Source organism: Schistocerca cancellata, chromosome 4 (assembly GCF_023864275.1).
Source record: "Schistocerca cancellata isolate TAMUIC-IGC-003103 chromosome 4, iqSchCanc2.1, whole genome shotgun sequence".
Classification (NCBI taxonomy): domain Eukaryota; kingdom Metazoa; phylum Arthropoda; class Insecta; order Orthoptera; family Acrididae; genus Schistocerca; species Schistocerca cancellata.
The window spans coordinates 195,212,412-195,229,279 of NC_064629.1; the positions used below are offsets into that span (position 1 = coordinate 195,212,412).

At 37.2% G+C, this 16,868-nt stretch overlaps 1 protein-coding gene across 1 annotated transcript; it reads left to right on the forward strand.

Moving 5' to 3' along the window:
- Positions 1-16,014: 16,014 nt before the first annotated feature.
- On the forward strand, positions 16,015-16,491 carry LOC126183994 (uncharacterized). The gene has a single exon (XM_049926347.1). The coding sequence runs from the start codon at positions 16,015-16,017 to the stop codon at positions 16,489-16,491; it is 477 nt and encodes a 158-aa protein (XP_049782304.1).
- Positions 16,492-16,868: the final 377 nt, after the last annotated feature.

Here is a 16,868-nt window from a genome sequence, read left to right on the forward strand (position 1 = left end):
GGAAAAACGCAATTATGGGAAAAACGCAATTATGGGAAAAACGCAATTATGAGAAAAACGCAATTATAGGAAAAACGCAAATATAGGAAAAACGCAATTATGGGAAAAACGCAATTATGGGAAAAACGCAAATATGGGAAAAACGCAAATATGGGAAAAACGCAAATATGGGAAAAACGGAAATATGGGAAAAACGCAAATATGTGAAAAACGCAAATATGGGAAAAACCCAAATATGGGAAAAACGCAAATATGGGAAAAACGCAAGTATGGGAAAAACGCAAATATGGCAAAAACGCAAATATGGCAAAAACGCAAAAATGGGAAAAACGCAAAAATGGGAAAAACGCAAAAATGGGAAAAACGCAAAAATGGGAAAAACGCAAATATGGGAAAAACGCAAATATGGGAAAAACGCAATAATGGGAAAAACGCAAAAATGGGAAAAACGCAAATATGGGAAAAACGCAAATATGGGAAAAACGCAAATATCGGAAAAACGCATACATTGGAAAAACGCAAAAATGGGAAGAACGCAAAAATGGGAAAATGCAAATATGGAAAAAATGCAAGTATGGGAAAAATGCAAATATGGGAGAAAATAAACTTGTGGTAAAACTTGACAAGAGGAAAGAATCGGTTGGTAGGACATAGTCTGAATAGTCAAAGGTTCACGAAATTTATGAGAAACGCAAATATGGGAAAGACGCAAATATGGGTAAGACGGAAAGATGGGAAAGATGCAAAGATGGGAAAGACGCAGAGACGGGAAAGACGCAATGACGGGAAAGACGCAAATATGGGGAAGACGCAAATATGGGGAAGACGCAAATATGGGGAAGACGCAAATATGGGAAAGAGGCAAATATGGGAAAGGTGCAAATATGGGAAAGACGCAAATATGGGAAAGACGCAAATATGGGAAAGACGCAATTATGGGAAAGACGCAATTATGGGAAAGACGCAATTATGGGAAAGAAGCAATTATGGGAAAGACGCAATTATGGGAAGGACGCAATTATGGGAAAGACGCAATTATGGGAAAGACGCAAATATGGGAAAGACACAAATATGGGAAAGACGCAAATATGGGAAAAACGCAAATATATGAAAAACGCAAATATGGGAAAAAGGCAAATATGGGAAAAACGCAAATATGGGAAAAACGCAAAAATCGGAAAAACGCAATAATGGTTAAAACGCAAATATGGGAAAAACGCAAATATGGGAAAAACGCAAATATGGGAAAAACGCAAATATGGGAAAATAAAAAATATGGGAAAGACGCAAAAATGGGAAAGACGCAAATATGGGAAAGACGCAAATATGGGAAAGACGCAATTATGGGAAAGACGCAAATATGGAAATTACGCAAATATGGGAAAACCGCAATTATGGGAAAATGCAATTATGGGAAAAACGCAATTATGGGAAAAACGCAATTATGGGAAAAACGCAAATATGGGAAAAACGCAATTATGGGAAAAACGCAATTATGGGAAAAGCGCTAATATGGGAAAAACGCAAATATGGGAAAAACGCAAATATGGGAAAAACGCAAATATGGGAAAAACGCAAATATGGGAAAAAAACAAATATCGGAAAAACGCAAATATGGGAAAAACGCAAATATGGGAAAAATCAAATATGGGAAAAACGCAAATATGGGAAAAACGCAAATATCGGAAAAACGCATACATTGGAAAAACGCAAAAATGGGAAAAACGCAAAAATGGGAAAATGCAAATATGGAAAAAATGCAAGTATGGGAAAAATGCAAATATGGGAGAAGATAAACTTGTGGTAAAACTTGACAAGAGGAAAGCATCGGTTGGTAGGACATAGTCTGAATAGTCAAAGGTTCACGAAATTTATGAGAAACGCAAATATGGGAAAGACGCAAATATGGGAAAGACGGAAAGATGGGAAAGATGCAAAGATGGGAAAGACGCAGAGACGGGAAAGACGCAAAGACGGGAAAGACGCAAATATGGGGAAGACGCAAATATGGGGAAGACGCAAATATGGGGAAAACGCAAATATGGGAAAGAGGCAAATATGGGAAAGGTGCAAATATGGGAAAGACGCAAATATGGGAAAGACGCAAATATGGGAAAGACGCAAATATGGGAAAGACGCAATTATGGGAAAGACGCAATTATGGGAAAGATGCAATTATGGGAAAGACGCAATTATGGGAAGGACACAATTATGGGAAAGACGCAATTATGGGAAAGACACAAATATGGGAAAGACGGAAATATGGGAAAGACGCAAATATGGGAAAAACGCTAATATGTGAAAAACGCAAATATGGGAAAAAGGCAAATATGGGAAAAACGCAAATATGGGAAAAACGCAAAAATCGGAAAAACGCAATAATAGTTAAAACGCAAATATGGGAAAAACGCAAATATGGGAAAAACGCAAATATGGGAAAAACGCAAATATGGGAAAATCGAAAATATGGGAAAGACGCAAAAATGGGAAAGACGCAAATATGGGAAAGACGCAAATATGGGAAAGACGCAATTATGGGAAAGACGCAAATATGGAAATTACGCAAATATGGGAAAACCGCAATTATGGGAAAATGCAATTATGGGAAAAACGCAATTATGGGAAAAACGCAATTATGGGAAAAACGCAAATATGGGAAAAACGCAAATATGGGAAAAACGCAATTATGGGAAAAACGCAATTATGGGAAAAGCGCTAATATGGGAAAAACGCAAATATGGGAAAAACGCAAATATGGGAAAAACGCAAATATGGGAAAAACGCAAATATGGGAAAAAAACAAATATCGGAAAAACGCAAATATGGGAAAAACGCAAATATGGGAAAAATCAAATATGGGAAAAACGCAAATATGGGAAAAACGCAAATATCGGAAAAACGCATACATTGGAAAAACGCAAAAATGGGAAAAACGCAAAAATGGGAAAATGCAAATATGGAAAAAATGCAAGTATGGGAAAAATGCAAATATGGGAGAAGATAAACTTGTGGTAAAACTTGACAAGAGGAAAGCATCGGTTGGTAGGACATAGTCTGAATACTCAAAGGTTCACGAAATTTATGAGAAACGCAAATATGGGAAAGACGCAAATATGGGAAAGACGGAAAGATGGGAAAGATGCAAAGATGGGAAAGACGCAGAGACGGGAAAGACGCAAAGACGGGAAAGACGCAAATATGGGGAAGACGCAAATATGGGGAAGACGCAAATATGGGGAAAACGCAAATATGGGAAAGAGGCAAATATGGGAAAGGTGCAAATATGGGAAAGACGCAAATATGGGAAAGACGCAAATATGGGAAAGACGCAATTATGGGAAAGACGCAATTATGGGAAAGATGCAATTATGGGAAAGACGCAATTATGGGAAGGACACAATTATGGGAAAGACGCAATTATGGGAAAGACACAAATATGGGAAAGACGCAAATATGGGAAAGACGCAAATATGGGAAAAACGCAAATATGTGAAAAACGCAAATATGGGAAAAAGGCAAATATGGGAAAAACGCAAATATGGAAAAAACACAAATATGGGAAAAACGCAAATATGGGAAAAACGCAAACATGGTAAAAACGCAAATATGGGAAAAACTCAGATATGGGAAAAATGCAAATATGGGAAAAACGCAAATATCGGAAAAACGCATACATTGGAAAAACGCAAAAATTGGAAAAACGCAAAAATGGGAAAAATGCAAATATGGAAAAATGCAAATATGGGAAAAATGCAAATATGGGAGAAGATAAACTTGTGGTACAACTTGACAAGAGGAAAGAATCGGTTCGTAGGACATAGTCTGAATAGTCAAAGGTTCACGAAATATATGAGAAACGCAAATATGGGAAAGACGCAAAGATGGGAAAGACGCAATGATGGGAAAGACGCAGAGACGGGAAAAATGCAAAGACGGGAAAGACGCAAATATGGGGAAGACTCAAATATGGTGAAGACGAAAATATGGGGAGACGCAAATATGGGAAAGGTGCAAATATGGGCAAGACGCAGGTATGGGAAAGACGCAAATATGTAAAAAACGCAAATATGGGAATAACGCAAATATGGGGATAACGCAAATATGGCATAAATGCAAATATGGCAAAAACGAAAATATGGCAAAAACGCAACTATGGCAAAAACGCAACTATTGCAAAAACGCAAATTTGAGAAAAAAACAACTATGGGAAAAACGCAACTATGGAAAAAACGCAAATATGGGAGAAACGCAAATATGGGAAAAACGCAAATATGGGAAAAACGCAAATATGGGAAAAAAACAAATATGTGAAAAACTTAAATATGGGAAAAACGCAAATATGGGATAAACGCATATATTTGAAAAACGCAAAAATGGAAAAAACGCAAATATGGCGAAAACATAAATATGGCAAAAACGCAAATATGGCAAAAACGCAAATAAGGCAAAAACGCAAATATGGCAAAAACCCAACTATGGCAAAAACGCAAATATGACAAAAACGCAAATTTGGCACAAACGCAAATATGGCAAATCGCAAATATGGCAAAAACGCAAAAATGGTAAAAACGCAAATATGGCAAAAACGCAACTAAGGCAAAAACACAACCATGGCATAAACGCAACTATGGCAAAAACGCAACTATGGCGAAAACGCAACTATGGCAAAAACGCAACTATGGAAAAAACGCAACTATGGCAAAAACGCAACTATGGGAAAAACGCAACTATGGGAAAAACGCAAAGATGGGAAAAACGCAAATATGGGAAAAACATATGGCAAAAACGCAAATATTGGAATAACGCAAGTATGGGAAGAACACAAATATGGGAAAAGTGCAAATATGGGAGAAGATAAACTTGTGGTACAACTTGACAAGAGGAAAGAATCGGTTGGTAGGACATAGTCTGAATAGTCAAAGGTTCACGAAATATATGAGAAACGCAAATATGGGAAAGACGCAAATATGGCAACGACGCAAATATGGCAAAGACGCAAATATGGCAAAGACGCAAAAATGGGTAAAACGCAAAAATGGCAAAGATGCAAAAATGGGAAAGATGCAAAAATGGGAAAGACACAAATATGGGAAAAACGCAAATATGGAAAAAACGCAAATATGGGAAAAACTCAAATATGGGAGAAACGCAAATATGGCAAAAACGCAAGTATGGCAAAAACGCAAATATGTCAAAAACGCAAATATGTCAAAAACGCAACTATGGCAAAAACGCAACCATTTCAAAAACGCAACTATGACAAAAACGCAACTATGGCAAAAACGCAACTATGGCGAAAACCCAACTGTTGCAAAAACGCAACTATGGCAAAAACGTAACTATGGCAAAAACGCAAATATAGCAAAAACGGAAATATGGGAAAAACGCAAATATGTGAAAAACGCAAATATGGGAAAAACCCAAATATGGGAAAAACGCAAATATGGGAAAAACGCAAGTATGGGAAAAACGCAAATATGGCAAAAACGCAAATATGGCCAAAACGCAAAAATGGGAAAAACGCAAAAATGGGAAAAACGCAAATATGGGAAAAACGCAAAAATGGGAAAAACGCAAAAATGGGAAAAACGCAAATATGGGAAAAACGCAATTATGGGAAAAACGCAAATATGGGAAAAACGCTATTATGGGAAAAACGCAATTATGGGAAAAACGCTAATATGGGAAAAACGCAAATATGGGAAAAACGCGAATATGTGAAAAACGCAAATATGGGAAAAACGCAAATATGGGAAAAACGCAAAAATGGGAAAAACGCAAAAATGGGAAAAACGCAAATATGGGAAAAACGCAAATATGGGAAAAACGCAAATATGGGAATATCGAAAATATGGGAAAGACGCAAATATGGGTAAGACGCAAATATGGGAAAGACGCAAATATGGGAAAGACGCAATTATGGGAAAGACGCAAATATGGAAATGACGCAAATATGGGAAATTCGCAATTATGGGAAAAAAGCAATTATGGGAAAAACGCAATTATGGGAAAAACGCAAATATGGGAAAAACGCAAATATGGGTAAAACGCAATTATGGGAAAAACGCAATTATGGGAAAAACGCTAATATGGGAAAAACGCAAATATGGGAAAAACGCGAATATGTGAAAAACGCAAATATGGGAAAAACGCAAATATGGGAAAAACGCAAATATGGGAAAAACACAAATATCGGAAAAACGCAAATTTGGGAAAAACGCAAATATGGGAAAACCTCAAATATGGGAAAAACGCAAATATGGGAAAAACGCAAATATCGGAAAAACGCATACATTGGAAAAACGCAAAAATGGGAAAAACGCAAAAATGGGAAAATGCAAATATGGAAAAAATGCAAGTATGGGAAAAATGCAAATATGGGAGAAGATAAACTTGTGGTAAAACTTGACAAGAGGAAAGAATCGGTTGGTAGGACATAGTCTGAATAGTCAAAGGTTCACGAAATTTATGAGAAACGCAAATAAGGGAAAGACGCAAATATGGGAAAGACGGAAAGATGGGAAAGATGCAAAGATGGGAAAGACGCAGAGACGGGAAAGACGCAATGACGGGAAAGACGCAAATATGGGGAAGACGCAAATATGGGGAAGACGCAAATATGGGAAAGAGGCAAATATGGGAAAGGTGCAAATATGGGAAAGACGCAAATATGGGAAAGACGCAATTATGGGAAAGACGCAATTATGGGAAAGACGCAATTATGGGAAAGACGCAATTATGGGAAGGACGCAATTATGGGAAAGACGCAATTATGGGAAAGACGCAAATATGGGAAAGACGCAAATATGGGAAAGACGCAAATATGGGAAAAACGCAAATATATGAAAAACGCAAATATGGGAAAAAGGCAAATATGGGAAAAACGCAAAAATGGGAAAAACGCAAAAATGGGAAAAACGCAAATATGGGAAAAACGCAAATATGGGAAAAACGCAAATATGGGAAAAACGCAAATATGGGAAATTCGAAAATATGGGAAAGACGCAAATATGGGAAAGACGCAAATATGGGAAAGACGCAAATATGGGAAAGACGCAATTATGGGAAAGACGCAAATATGGAAATTACGCAAATATGCGAAAACCGCAATTATGGGAAAATGCAATTATGGGAAAAACGCAATTATGGGAAAAACGCAATTATGGGAAAAACGCAAATATGGGAAAAACGCAATTATGGGAAAAACGCAAATATGGGAAAAACGCAAATATGGGAAAAAAAAATATCGGAAAAACGCAAATATGGGAAAAACGCAAATATGGGAAAAATCAAATATGGGAAAAACGCAAATATGGGAAAAACGCAAATATCGGAAAAACGCATAAATTGGAAAAACGCAAAAATGGGAAAAACGCAAAAATGGGAAAATGCAAATATGGAAAAAATGCAAGTATGGGAAAAATGCAAATATGGGAGAAGATAAACTTGTGGTAAAACTTGACAAGAGGAAAGCATCGGTTGGTAGGACATAGTCTGAATAGTCAAAGGTTCACGAAATTTATGAGAAACGCAAATATGGGAAAGACGCAAACATGGGAAACACGGAAAGATGGGAAAGATGCAAAGATGCGAAAGACGCAGAGACGGGAAAGACGCAAAGACGAGAAAGACGCAAATATGGGGAAGACGCAAATATGGGGAAGACGCAAATATGGGGAAAACGCAATATGGGAAAGAGGCAAATATGGGAAAGGTGCAAATATGGGAAAGACGCAAATATGGGAAAGACGCAAATATGGGAAAGACGCAATTATGGGAAAGACGCAATTATGGGAAAGATGCAATTATGGGAAAGATGCAATTATGGGAAGGACACAATTATGGGAAAGACGCAATTATGGGAAAGACGCAAATATGGGAAAGACGCAAATATGGGAAAGACGCAAATATGGGAAAAACGCAAATATGTGAAAAACGCAAATATGGGAAAAAGGCAAATATGGGAAAATCGAAAATATGGGAAAGACGCAAATATGGGAAAGACGCAAATATGGGAAAGACGCAAATATGGGAAAGACGCAATTATGGGAAAGACGCAAATATGGAAATTACGCAAATATGGGAAAACCGCAATTATGGGAAAATGCAATTATGGGAAAAACGCAATTATGGGAAAAACGCAATTATGGGAAAAACGCAAATATGGGAAAAACGCAATTATGGGAAAAACGCAAATATGGGAAAAACGCAAATATGGGAAAGATGCAAAAATGGGAAAGACACAAATATGGGAAAAACGCAAATATGGAAAAAACGCAAATATGGGAAAAACTCAAATATGGGAGAAACGCAAATATGGCAAAAACGCAAGTATGGCAAAAACGCAAATATGTCAAAAACGCAAATATGTCAAAAACGCAACTATGGCAAAAACGCAACCATTTCAAAAACGCAACTATGACAAAAACGCAACTATGGCAAAAACGCAACTATGGCGAAAACCCAACTACTGCAAAAACGCAACTATGGCAAAAACGTAACTATGGCAAAAACGCAAATATAGCAAAAACGGAAATATGGGAAAAACGCAAATATGTGAAAAACGCAAATATGGGAAAAACCCAAATATGGGAAAAACGCAAATATGGGAAAAACGCAAGTATGGGAAAAACGCAAATATGGCAAAAACGCAAATATGGCAAAAACGCAAAAATGGGAAAAACGCAAAAATGGGAAAAACGCAAATATGGGAAAAACGCAAAAATGGGAAAAACGCAAAAATGGGAAAAACGCAAATATGGGAAAAACGCAATTATGGGAAAAACGCAAATATGGGAAAAACGCTATTATGTAAAAAACGCAATTATGGGAAAAACGCTAATATGGGAAAAACGCAAATATGGGAAAAACGCGAATATGTGAAAAACGCAAATATGGGAAAAACGCAAATATGGGAAAAACGCAAAAATGGGAAAAACGCAAAAATGGGAAAAACGCAAATATGGGAAAAACGCAAATATGGGAAAAACGCAAATATGGGAATATCGAAAATATGGGAAAGACGCAAATATGGGTAAGACGCAAATATGGGAAAGACGCAAATATGGGAAAGACGCAATTATGGGAAAGACGCAAATATGGAAATGACGCAAATATGGGAAATTCGCAATTATGGGAAAAAAGCAATTATGGGAAAAACGCTATTATGGGAAAAACGCAAATATGGGAAAAACGCAAATATGGGAAAAACGCAATTATGGGAAAAACGCAATTATGGGAAAAACGCTAATATGGGAAAAACGCAAATATGGGAAAAACGCGAATATGTGAAAAACGCAAATATGGGAAAAACGCAAATATGGGAAAAACGCAAATATGGGAAAAACACAAATATCGGAAAAACGCAAATTTGGGAAAAACGCAAATATGGGAAAACCTCAAATATGGGAAAAACGCAAATATGGGAAAAACGCAAATATCGGAAAAACGCATACATTGGAAAAACGCAAAAATGGGAAAAACGCAAAAATGGGAAAATGCAAATATGGAAAAAATGCAAGTATGGGAAAAATGCAAATATGGGAGAAGATAAACTTGTGGTAAAACTTGACAAGAGGAAAGAATCGGTTGGTAGGACATAGTCTGAATAGTCAAAGGTTCACGAAATTTATGAGAAACGCAAATAAGGGAAAGACGCAAATATGGGAAAGACGGAAAGATGGGAAAGATGCAAAGATGGGAAAGACGCAGAGACGGGAAAGACGCAATGACGGGAAAGACGCAAATATGGGGAAGACGCAAATATGGGGAAGACGCAAATATGGGAAAGAGGCAAATATGGGAAAGGTGCAAATATGGGAAAGACGCAAATATGGGAAAGACGCAATTATGGGAAAGACGCAATTATGGGAAAGACGCAATTATGGGAAAGACGCAATTATGGGAAAGACGCAATTATGGGAAGGACGCAATTATGGGAAAGACGCAATTATGGGAAAGACGCAAATATGGGAAAGACGCAAATATGGGAAAGACGCAAATATGGGAAAAACGCAAATATATGAAAAACGCAAATATGGGAAAAAGGCAAATATGGGAAAAACGCAAAAATGGGAAAAACGCAAAAATGGGAAAAACGCAAATATGGGAAAAACGCAAATATGGGAAAAACGCAAATATGGGAAAAACGCAAATATGGGAAATTCGAAAATATGGGAAAGACGCAAATATGGGAAAGACGCAAATATGGGAAAGACGCAAATATGGGAAAGACGCAATTATGGGAAAGACGCAAATATGGAAATTACGCAAATATGCGAAAACCGCAATTATGGGAAAATGCAATTATGGGAAAAACGCAATTATGGGAAAAACGCAATTATGGGAAAAACGCAAATATGGGAAAAACGCAATTATGGGAAAAACGCAAATATGGGAAAAACGCAAATATGGGAAAAAAAAATATCGGAAAAACGCAAATATGGGAAAAACGCAAATATGGGAAAAATCAAATATGGGAAAAACGCAAATATGGGAAAAACGCAAATATCGGAAAAACGCATAAATTGGAAAAACGCAAAAATGGGAAAAACGCAAAAATGGGAAAATGCAAATATGGAAAAAATGCAAGTATGGGAAAAATGCAAATATGGGAGAAGATAAACTTGTGGTAAAACTTGACAAGAGGAAAGCATCGGTTGGTAGGACATAGTCTGAATAGTCAAAGGTTCACGAAATTTATGAGAAACGCAAATATGGGAAAGACGCAAACATGGGAAACACGGAAAGATGGGAAAGATGCAAAGATGCGAAAGACGCAGAGACGGGAAAGACGCAAAGACGAGAAAGACGCAAATATGGGGAAGACGCAAATATGGGGAAGACGCAAATATGGGGAAAACGCAATATGGGAAAGAGGCAAATATGGGAAAGGTGCAAATATGGGAAAGACGCAAATATGGGAAAGACGCAAATATGGGAAAGACGCAATTATGGGAAAGACGCAATTATGGGAAAGATGCAATTATGGGAAAGATGCAATTATGGGAAGGACACAATTATGGGAAAGACGCAATTATGGGAAAGACGCAAATATGGGAAAGACGCAAATATGGGAAAGACGCAAATATGGGAAAAACGCAAATATGTGAAAAACGCAAATATGGGAAAAAGGCAAATATGGGAAAATCGAAAATATGGGAAAGACGCAAATATGGGAAAGACGCAAATATGGGAAAGACGCAAATATGGGAAAGACGCAATTATGGGAAAGACGCAAATATGGAAATTACGCAAATATGGGAAAACCGCAATTATGGGAAAATGCAATTATGGGAAAAACGCAATTATGGGAAAAACGCAATTATGGGAAAAACGCAAATATGGGAAAAACGCAATTATGGGAAAAACGCAAATATGGGAAAAACGCAAATATGGGAAAAAAAAATATCGGAAAAACGCAAATATGGGAAAAACGCAAATATGGGAAAAATCAAATATGGGAAAAACGCAAATATGGGAAAAACGCAAATATCGGAAAAACGCATACATTGGAAAAACGCAAAAATGGGAAAAACGCAAAAATGGGAAAATGCAAATATGGAAAAAATGCAAGTATGGGAAAAATGCAAATATGGGAGAAGATAAACTTGTGGTAAAACTTGACAAGAGGAAAGCATCGGTTGGTAGGACATAGTCTGAATAGTCAAAGGTTCACGAAATTTATGAGAAACGCAAATATGGGAAAGACGCAAACATGGGAAAGACGGAAAGATGGGAAAGATGCAAAGATGCGAAAGACGCAGAGACGGGAAAGACGCAAAGACGAGAAAGACGCAAATATGGGGAAGACGCAAATATGGGGAAGACGCAAATATGGGGAAAACGCAAATATGGGAAAGAGGCAAATATGGGAAAGGTGCAAATATGGGAAAGACGCAAATATGGGAAAGATGCAAATATGGGAAAGACGCAATTATGGGAAAGACGCAATTATGGGAAAGATGCAATTATGGGAAAGATGCAATTATGGGAAGGACTCAATTATGGGAAAGACGCAATTATGGGAAAGACGCAAATATGGGAAAGACGCAAATATGGGAAAGACGCAAATATGGGAAAAACGCAAATATGTGAAAAACGCAAATATGGGAAAAAGGCAAATATGGGAAAAACGCAAATATGGAAAAAACACAAATATGGGAAAAACGCAAATATGGGAAAAACGCAAACATGGTAAAAACGCAAATATGGGAAAAACTCAGATATGGGAAAAACGCAAATATGGGAAAAACGCAAATATCGGAAAAACGCATACATTGGAAAAACGCAAAAATTGGAAAAACGCAAAAATGGGAAAAATGCAAATATGGAAAAATGCAAATATGGGAAAAATGCAAATATGGGAGAAGATAAACTTGTGGTACAACTTGACAAGAGGAAAGAATCGGTTCGTAGGACATAGTCTGAATAGTCAAAGGTTCATGAAATATATGAGAAACGCAAATATGGGAAAGACGCAAAGATGGGAAAGACGCAAAGATGGGAAAGACGCAGAGACGGGAAAAATGCAAAGACGGGAAAGACGCAGATATGGGGAAGACTCAAATATGGTGAAGACGAAAATATGGGGAGACGCAAATATGGGAAAGATGCAAATATGGGCAAGACGCAAGTATGGGAAAGACGCAAATATGTAAAAATAGCAAATATGGGAATAACGCAAATATGGGGATAACGCAAATATGGCAAAAATGCAAATATGGCAAAAACGAAAATATGGCAAAAACGCAACTATGGCAAAAACGCAACTATTGCAAAAACGCAAATTTGAGAAAAAAACAACTATGGGAAAACCGCAACTATGGAAAAAACGCAAATATGGGAGAAACGCAAATATGGGAAAAACGCAAATATGGGAAAAACGCAAATATGGGAAAAAAACAAATATGTGAAAAACTTAAATATGGGAAAAACGCAAATATGGGATAAACGCATATATTTGAAAAACGCAAAAATGGAAAAAACGCAAATATGGCGAAAACATAAATATGGCAAAAACGCAAATATGGCAAAAACGCAAATAAGGCAAAAACGCAAATATGGCAAAAACCCAACTATGGCAAAAACGCAAATATGACAAAAACGCAAATTTGGCACAAACGCAAATATGGCAAAAACGCAAATATGGCAAAAACGCAAATATGGTAAAAACGCAAATATGGCAAAAACGCAACTAAGGCAAAAACGCAACCATGGCATAAACGCAACTATGGCAAAAACGCAACTATGGCGAAAACGCAACTATGGCAAAAACGCAACTATGGAAAAAACGCAACTATGACAAAGATGCAACTATGGCAAAAACGCAACTATGGGAAAAACGCAAGTATGGGAAAAACGCAACTATGGGAAAAACGCAACTATGGGAAAAACGCAAATATTGGAAAAACGCAAATATGGCAAAAACGCAAATATGGCAAAACGCAAATATGGCAAAAACGCGAATATGGCAAAACCCAAATATGGCCAACCGCAAATATGGCAAATCGTAAATATGGCAAATCGCAAATATGGCATATCGCAAATATGGCAAATCGTAAATATGGCAAATCGAAAATATGGGAAAAACGCAAAGATAGGAAAAACGCAAATATAAGAAAAACATATGGCAAAAACGCAAATATTGGAATAACGCAAGTATGGGAAGAACACAAATATGGGAAAAGTGCAAATATGGGAGAAGATAAACTTGTGGTACAACTTGACAAGAGGAAAGAATCGGTTGGTAGGACATAGTCTGAACAGTCAAAGGTTCACGAAATATATGAGAAATGCAAATATGGCAAAGACGCAAATATGGCAACGACGCAAATATGGCAAAGACGCAAATATGGCAAAGACGCAAAAATGGGTAAAACGCAAAAATGGGAAAGATGCAAAAATGGGAAAGATGCAAAAATGGGAAAGACACAAATATGGGAAAAACGCAAATATGGAAAAAACGCAAATATGGGAAAAACTCAAATATGGGAGAAACGCAAATATGGCAAAAACGCAAGTATGGCAAAAACGCAAATATGTCAAAAACGCAAATATGTCAAAAACGCAACTATGGCAAAAACGCAACTATGGCAAAAACGCTACTATGGCGAAAACCCAACTATTGCAAAAACGCAACTATGGCAAAAACGTAACTATGGCAAAAACGCAAATATAGCAAAAACGCAAATATGGCAAAAACGCAAATATGGGAAAAACGCAAAAATGGAAAAACGCAAATATGGGAAAAACGCAAATATGGGAAAAACGCAAGTTGGTAAAAAACGCATATATAGGAAAAACGAAAATATGGGAAAAACGAAAATATGGGACAAACGCAAATATGGGAAAAACGCAAGTATGGGAAAAACGCAAATATGGCAAAAACGCAAATATGGGAAAAACGCAAAAATGGGAAAAACGCAAAAATGGGAAAAACGCAAATATGGGAAAAACACAAAAATGGGAAAAACGCAAAAATGGGAAAAACGCAAATATGGGAAAACGCAAATATGGGAAAAACGCAAATATGGGAAAAACGCAAATATGGGTAAAACGCAAATATGGGAAAAACGCAAATATGGGAAAAACGGAAATATGGGAAAAATGCAAATATGGGAGAAGATAAACTAGTGGTACGACTTGACAAGAGGAAAGAATCGGTTGGTAGGTCATAGTCTGAATAGTCAAAGGTTGACGAAATATATGAGAAACGCAAATATGGGAAAAACGCAAATATGGGAAAAACGCAAAAATGGGAAAAACGCAAAAATGGCAAAAACGCAAATATGGCAAAAACGCATATATGGCAAAATCGCAAATATGGCAAAAACACAAATATGGCAAAAACGCAAATATGGCAAAAACGCAAATATGACAAAAACGCAAATTTCGAAAAACGCAAATATGGGAAAGACGAAAACATGGGAAAGACGCAAATATGGGAAAGACGCAAGCATGGGAAAGACGATAAGATGGGAAAGACGCAAATATGGGAAAGACGCAAAGACGGGAAAGACGCAAATATGGGGAAGACGCAAATATGGGGAAGACGCAAATATGGGGAAGACGCAAATATGGGGAAGACGCAAATATGGGAAAGAGGCAAATATGGGAAAGGTGCAAATATGGGAAAGACGCAAATATGGGAAAGACGCAAATATGGGAAAGACGCAATTATGGGAAAGACGCAATTATGGGATAGACGCAATTATGGGAAAGACGCAATTATGGGAAAGACGCAATTATGGGAAGGACGCAATTATGGGAAAGACGCAATTATGGGAAAGACGCAAATATGGGAAAGACGCAAATATGGGAAAGACGCAAATATGGGAAAAACGCAAATATGGGAAAAACGCAAATATGTGAAAAACGCATATATGGGAAAAAGGCAAACATGGGTAAAACGCAAATATGGAAAAAACGCAAATATGGGAAAAACGCAAATATGGGAAAAACGCAAACATGGGAAAAACGCAAATATGGGAAAAACTCAGATATGGGAAAAACGCAAATATGGGAAAAACGCAAATATCGGAAAAACGCATACATTGGAAAAACGCAAAAATTGGAAAAACGCAAAAATGGGAAAAATGCAAATATGGAAAAATGCAAATATGGGAAGAATGCAAATATGGGAGAAGATAAACTTGTGGTACAACTTGACAAGAGGAAAGAATCGGTTCGAAGGACATAGTCTGAATAGTCAAAGGTTCACGAAATATATGAGAAACGCAAATATGGGAAAGACGCAAAGATGGTAAAGACGCAAAGTTGGGAAAGACGCAGATACGGGAAAAATGCAAAGATGGGAAAGACGCAGATATGGGGAAGACTCAAATATGGTGAAGACGAAAATATGGGGAGACGCAAATATGGGAAAGATGCAAATATGGGCAAGACGCAAGTATGGGAAAGACGCAAATATGTAAAAATAGCAAATATGGGAATAACGCAAATATGGGGATAACGCAAATATGGCAAAAATGCAAATATGGCAAAAACGAAAATATGGCAAAAACGCAACTATGGCAAAAACGCAACTATTCCAAAAACGCAAATATGGCAAAAACGCAAATATGGCAAAAACGCAAATATGGCAAAAACGCAACTATGGCAGAAACGCAACTATGGCAAAAACGCAACTATGGCAAAAACGCAACTATGGCAAAGACGCAACTATGGCAAAAACGCAACTATGGCAAAGACGCAACTATTGCAGAAACGCAAAATTGGGAAAAAAAAACTATGGGAAAACCGCAACTATGGAAAAAACGCAAATATGGGAAAAACGCAAATATGGGAAAAACGCAAATATGGGAAAAACGCAAATATGGGAAAAAAAACAAATATGTGAAAAACTTAAATATGGGAAAAACGCAAACATGGGATAAACGCATATATTTGAAAAACGCAAATATGGAAAAAACGCAAATATGGCGAAAACATAAATATGGCAAAACGCAAATATGGCAAAAACGCAAATAAGGCAAAAACGCAAATATGGCAAAAACGCAAATATGGCAATAACGCAAATATGGTAAAAACGCAAATATGGCAAAAACGCAACTAAGGCAAAAACGCAACCATGGCATAAATGCAACTATGGCAAAAACGCAACTATGACGAAAACGCAACTATGGCAAAAACGCAACTATGGAAAAAACGCAACTATGGCAAAGATGCAACTGTGGCAAAAACGCAAATATTGGAAAAACGGAACTATGGGAAAAATGCAACTATGGGAAAAACGCAACTATGGGAAAAACGCAAATATTGGAAAAACGCAAATATGGCAAAAACGCAAATATGGCAAAACGCAATTATGGCAAAAACGCAAATATGGCAAAAACGCAAATATGGCC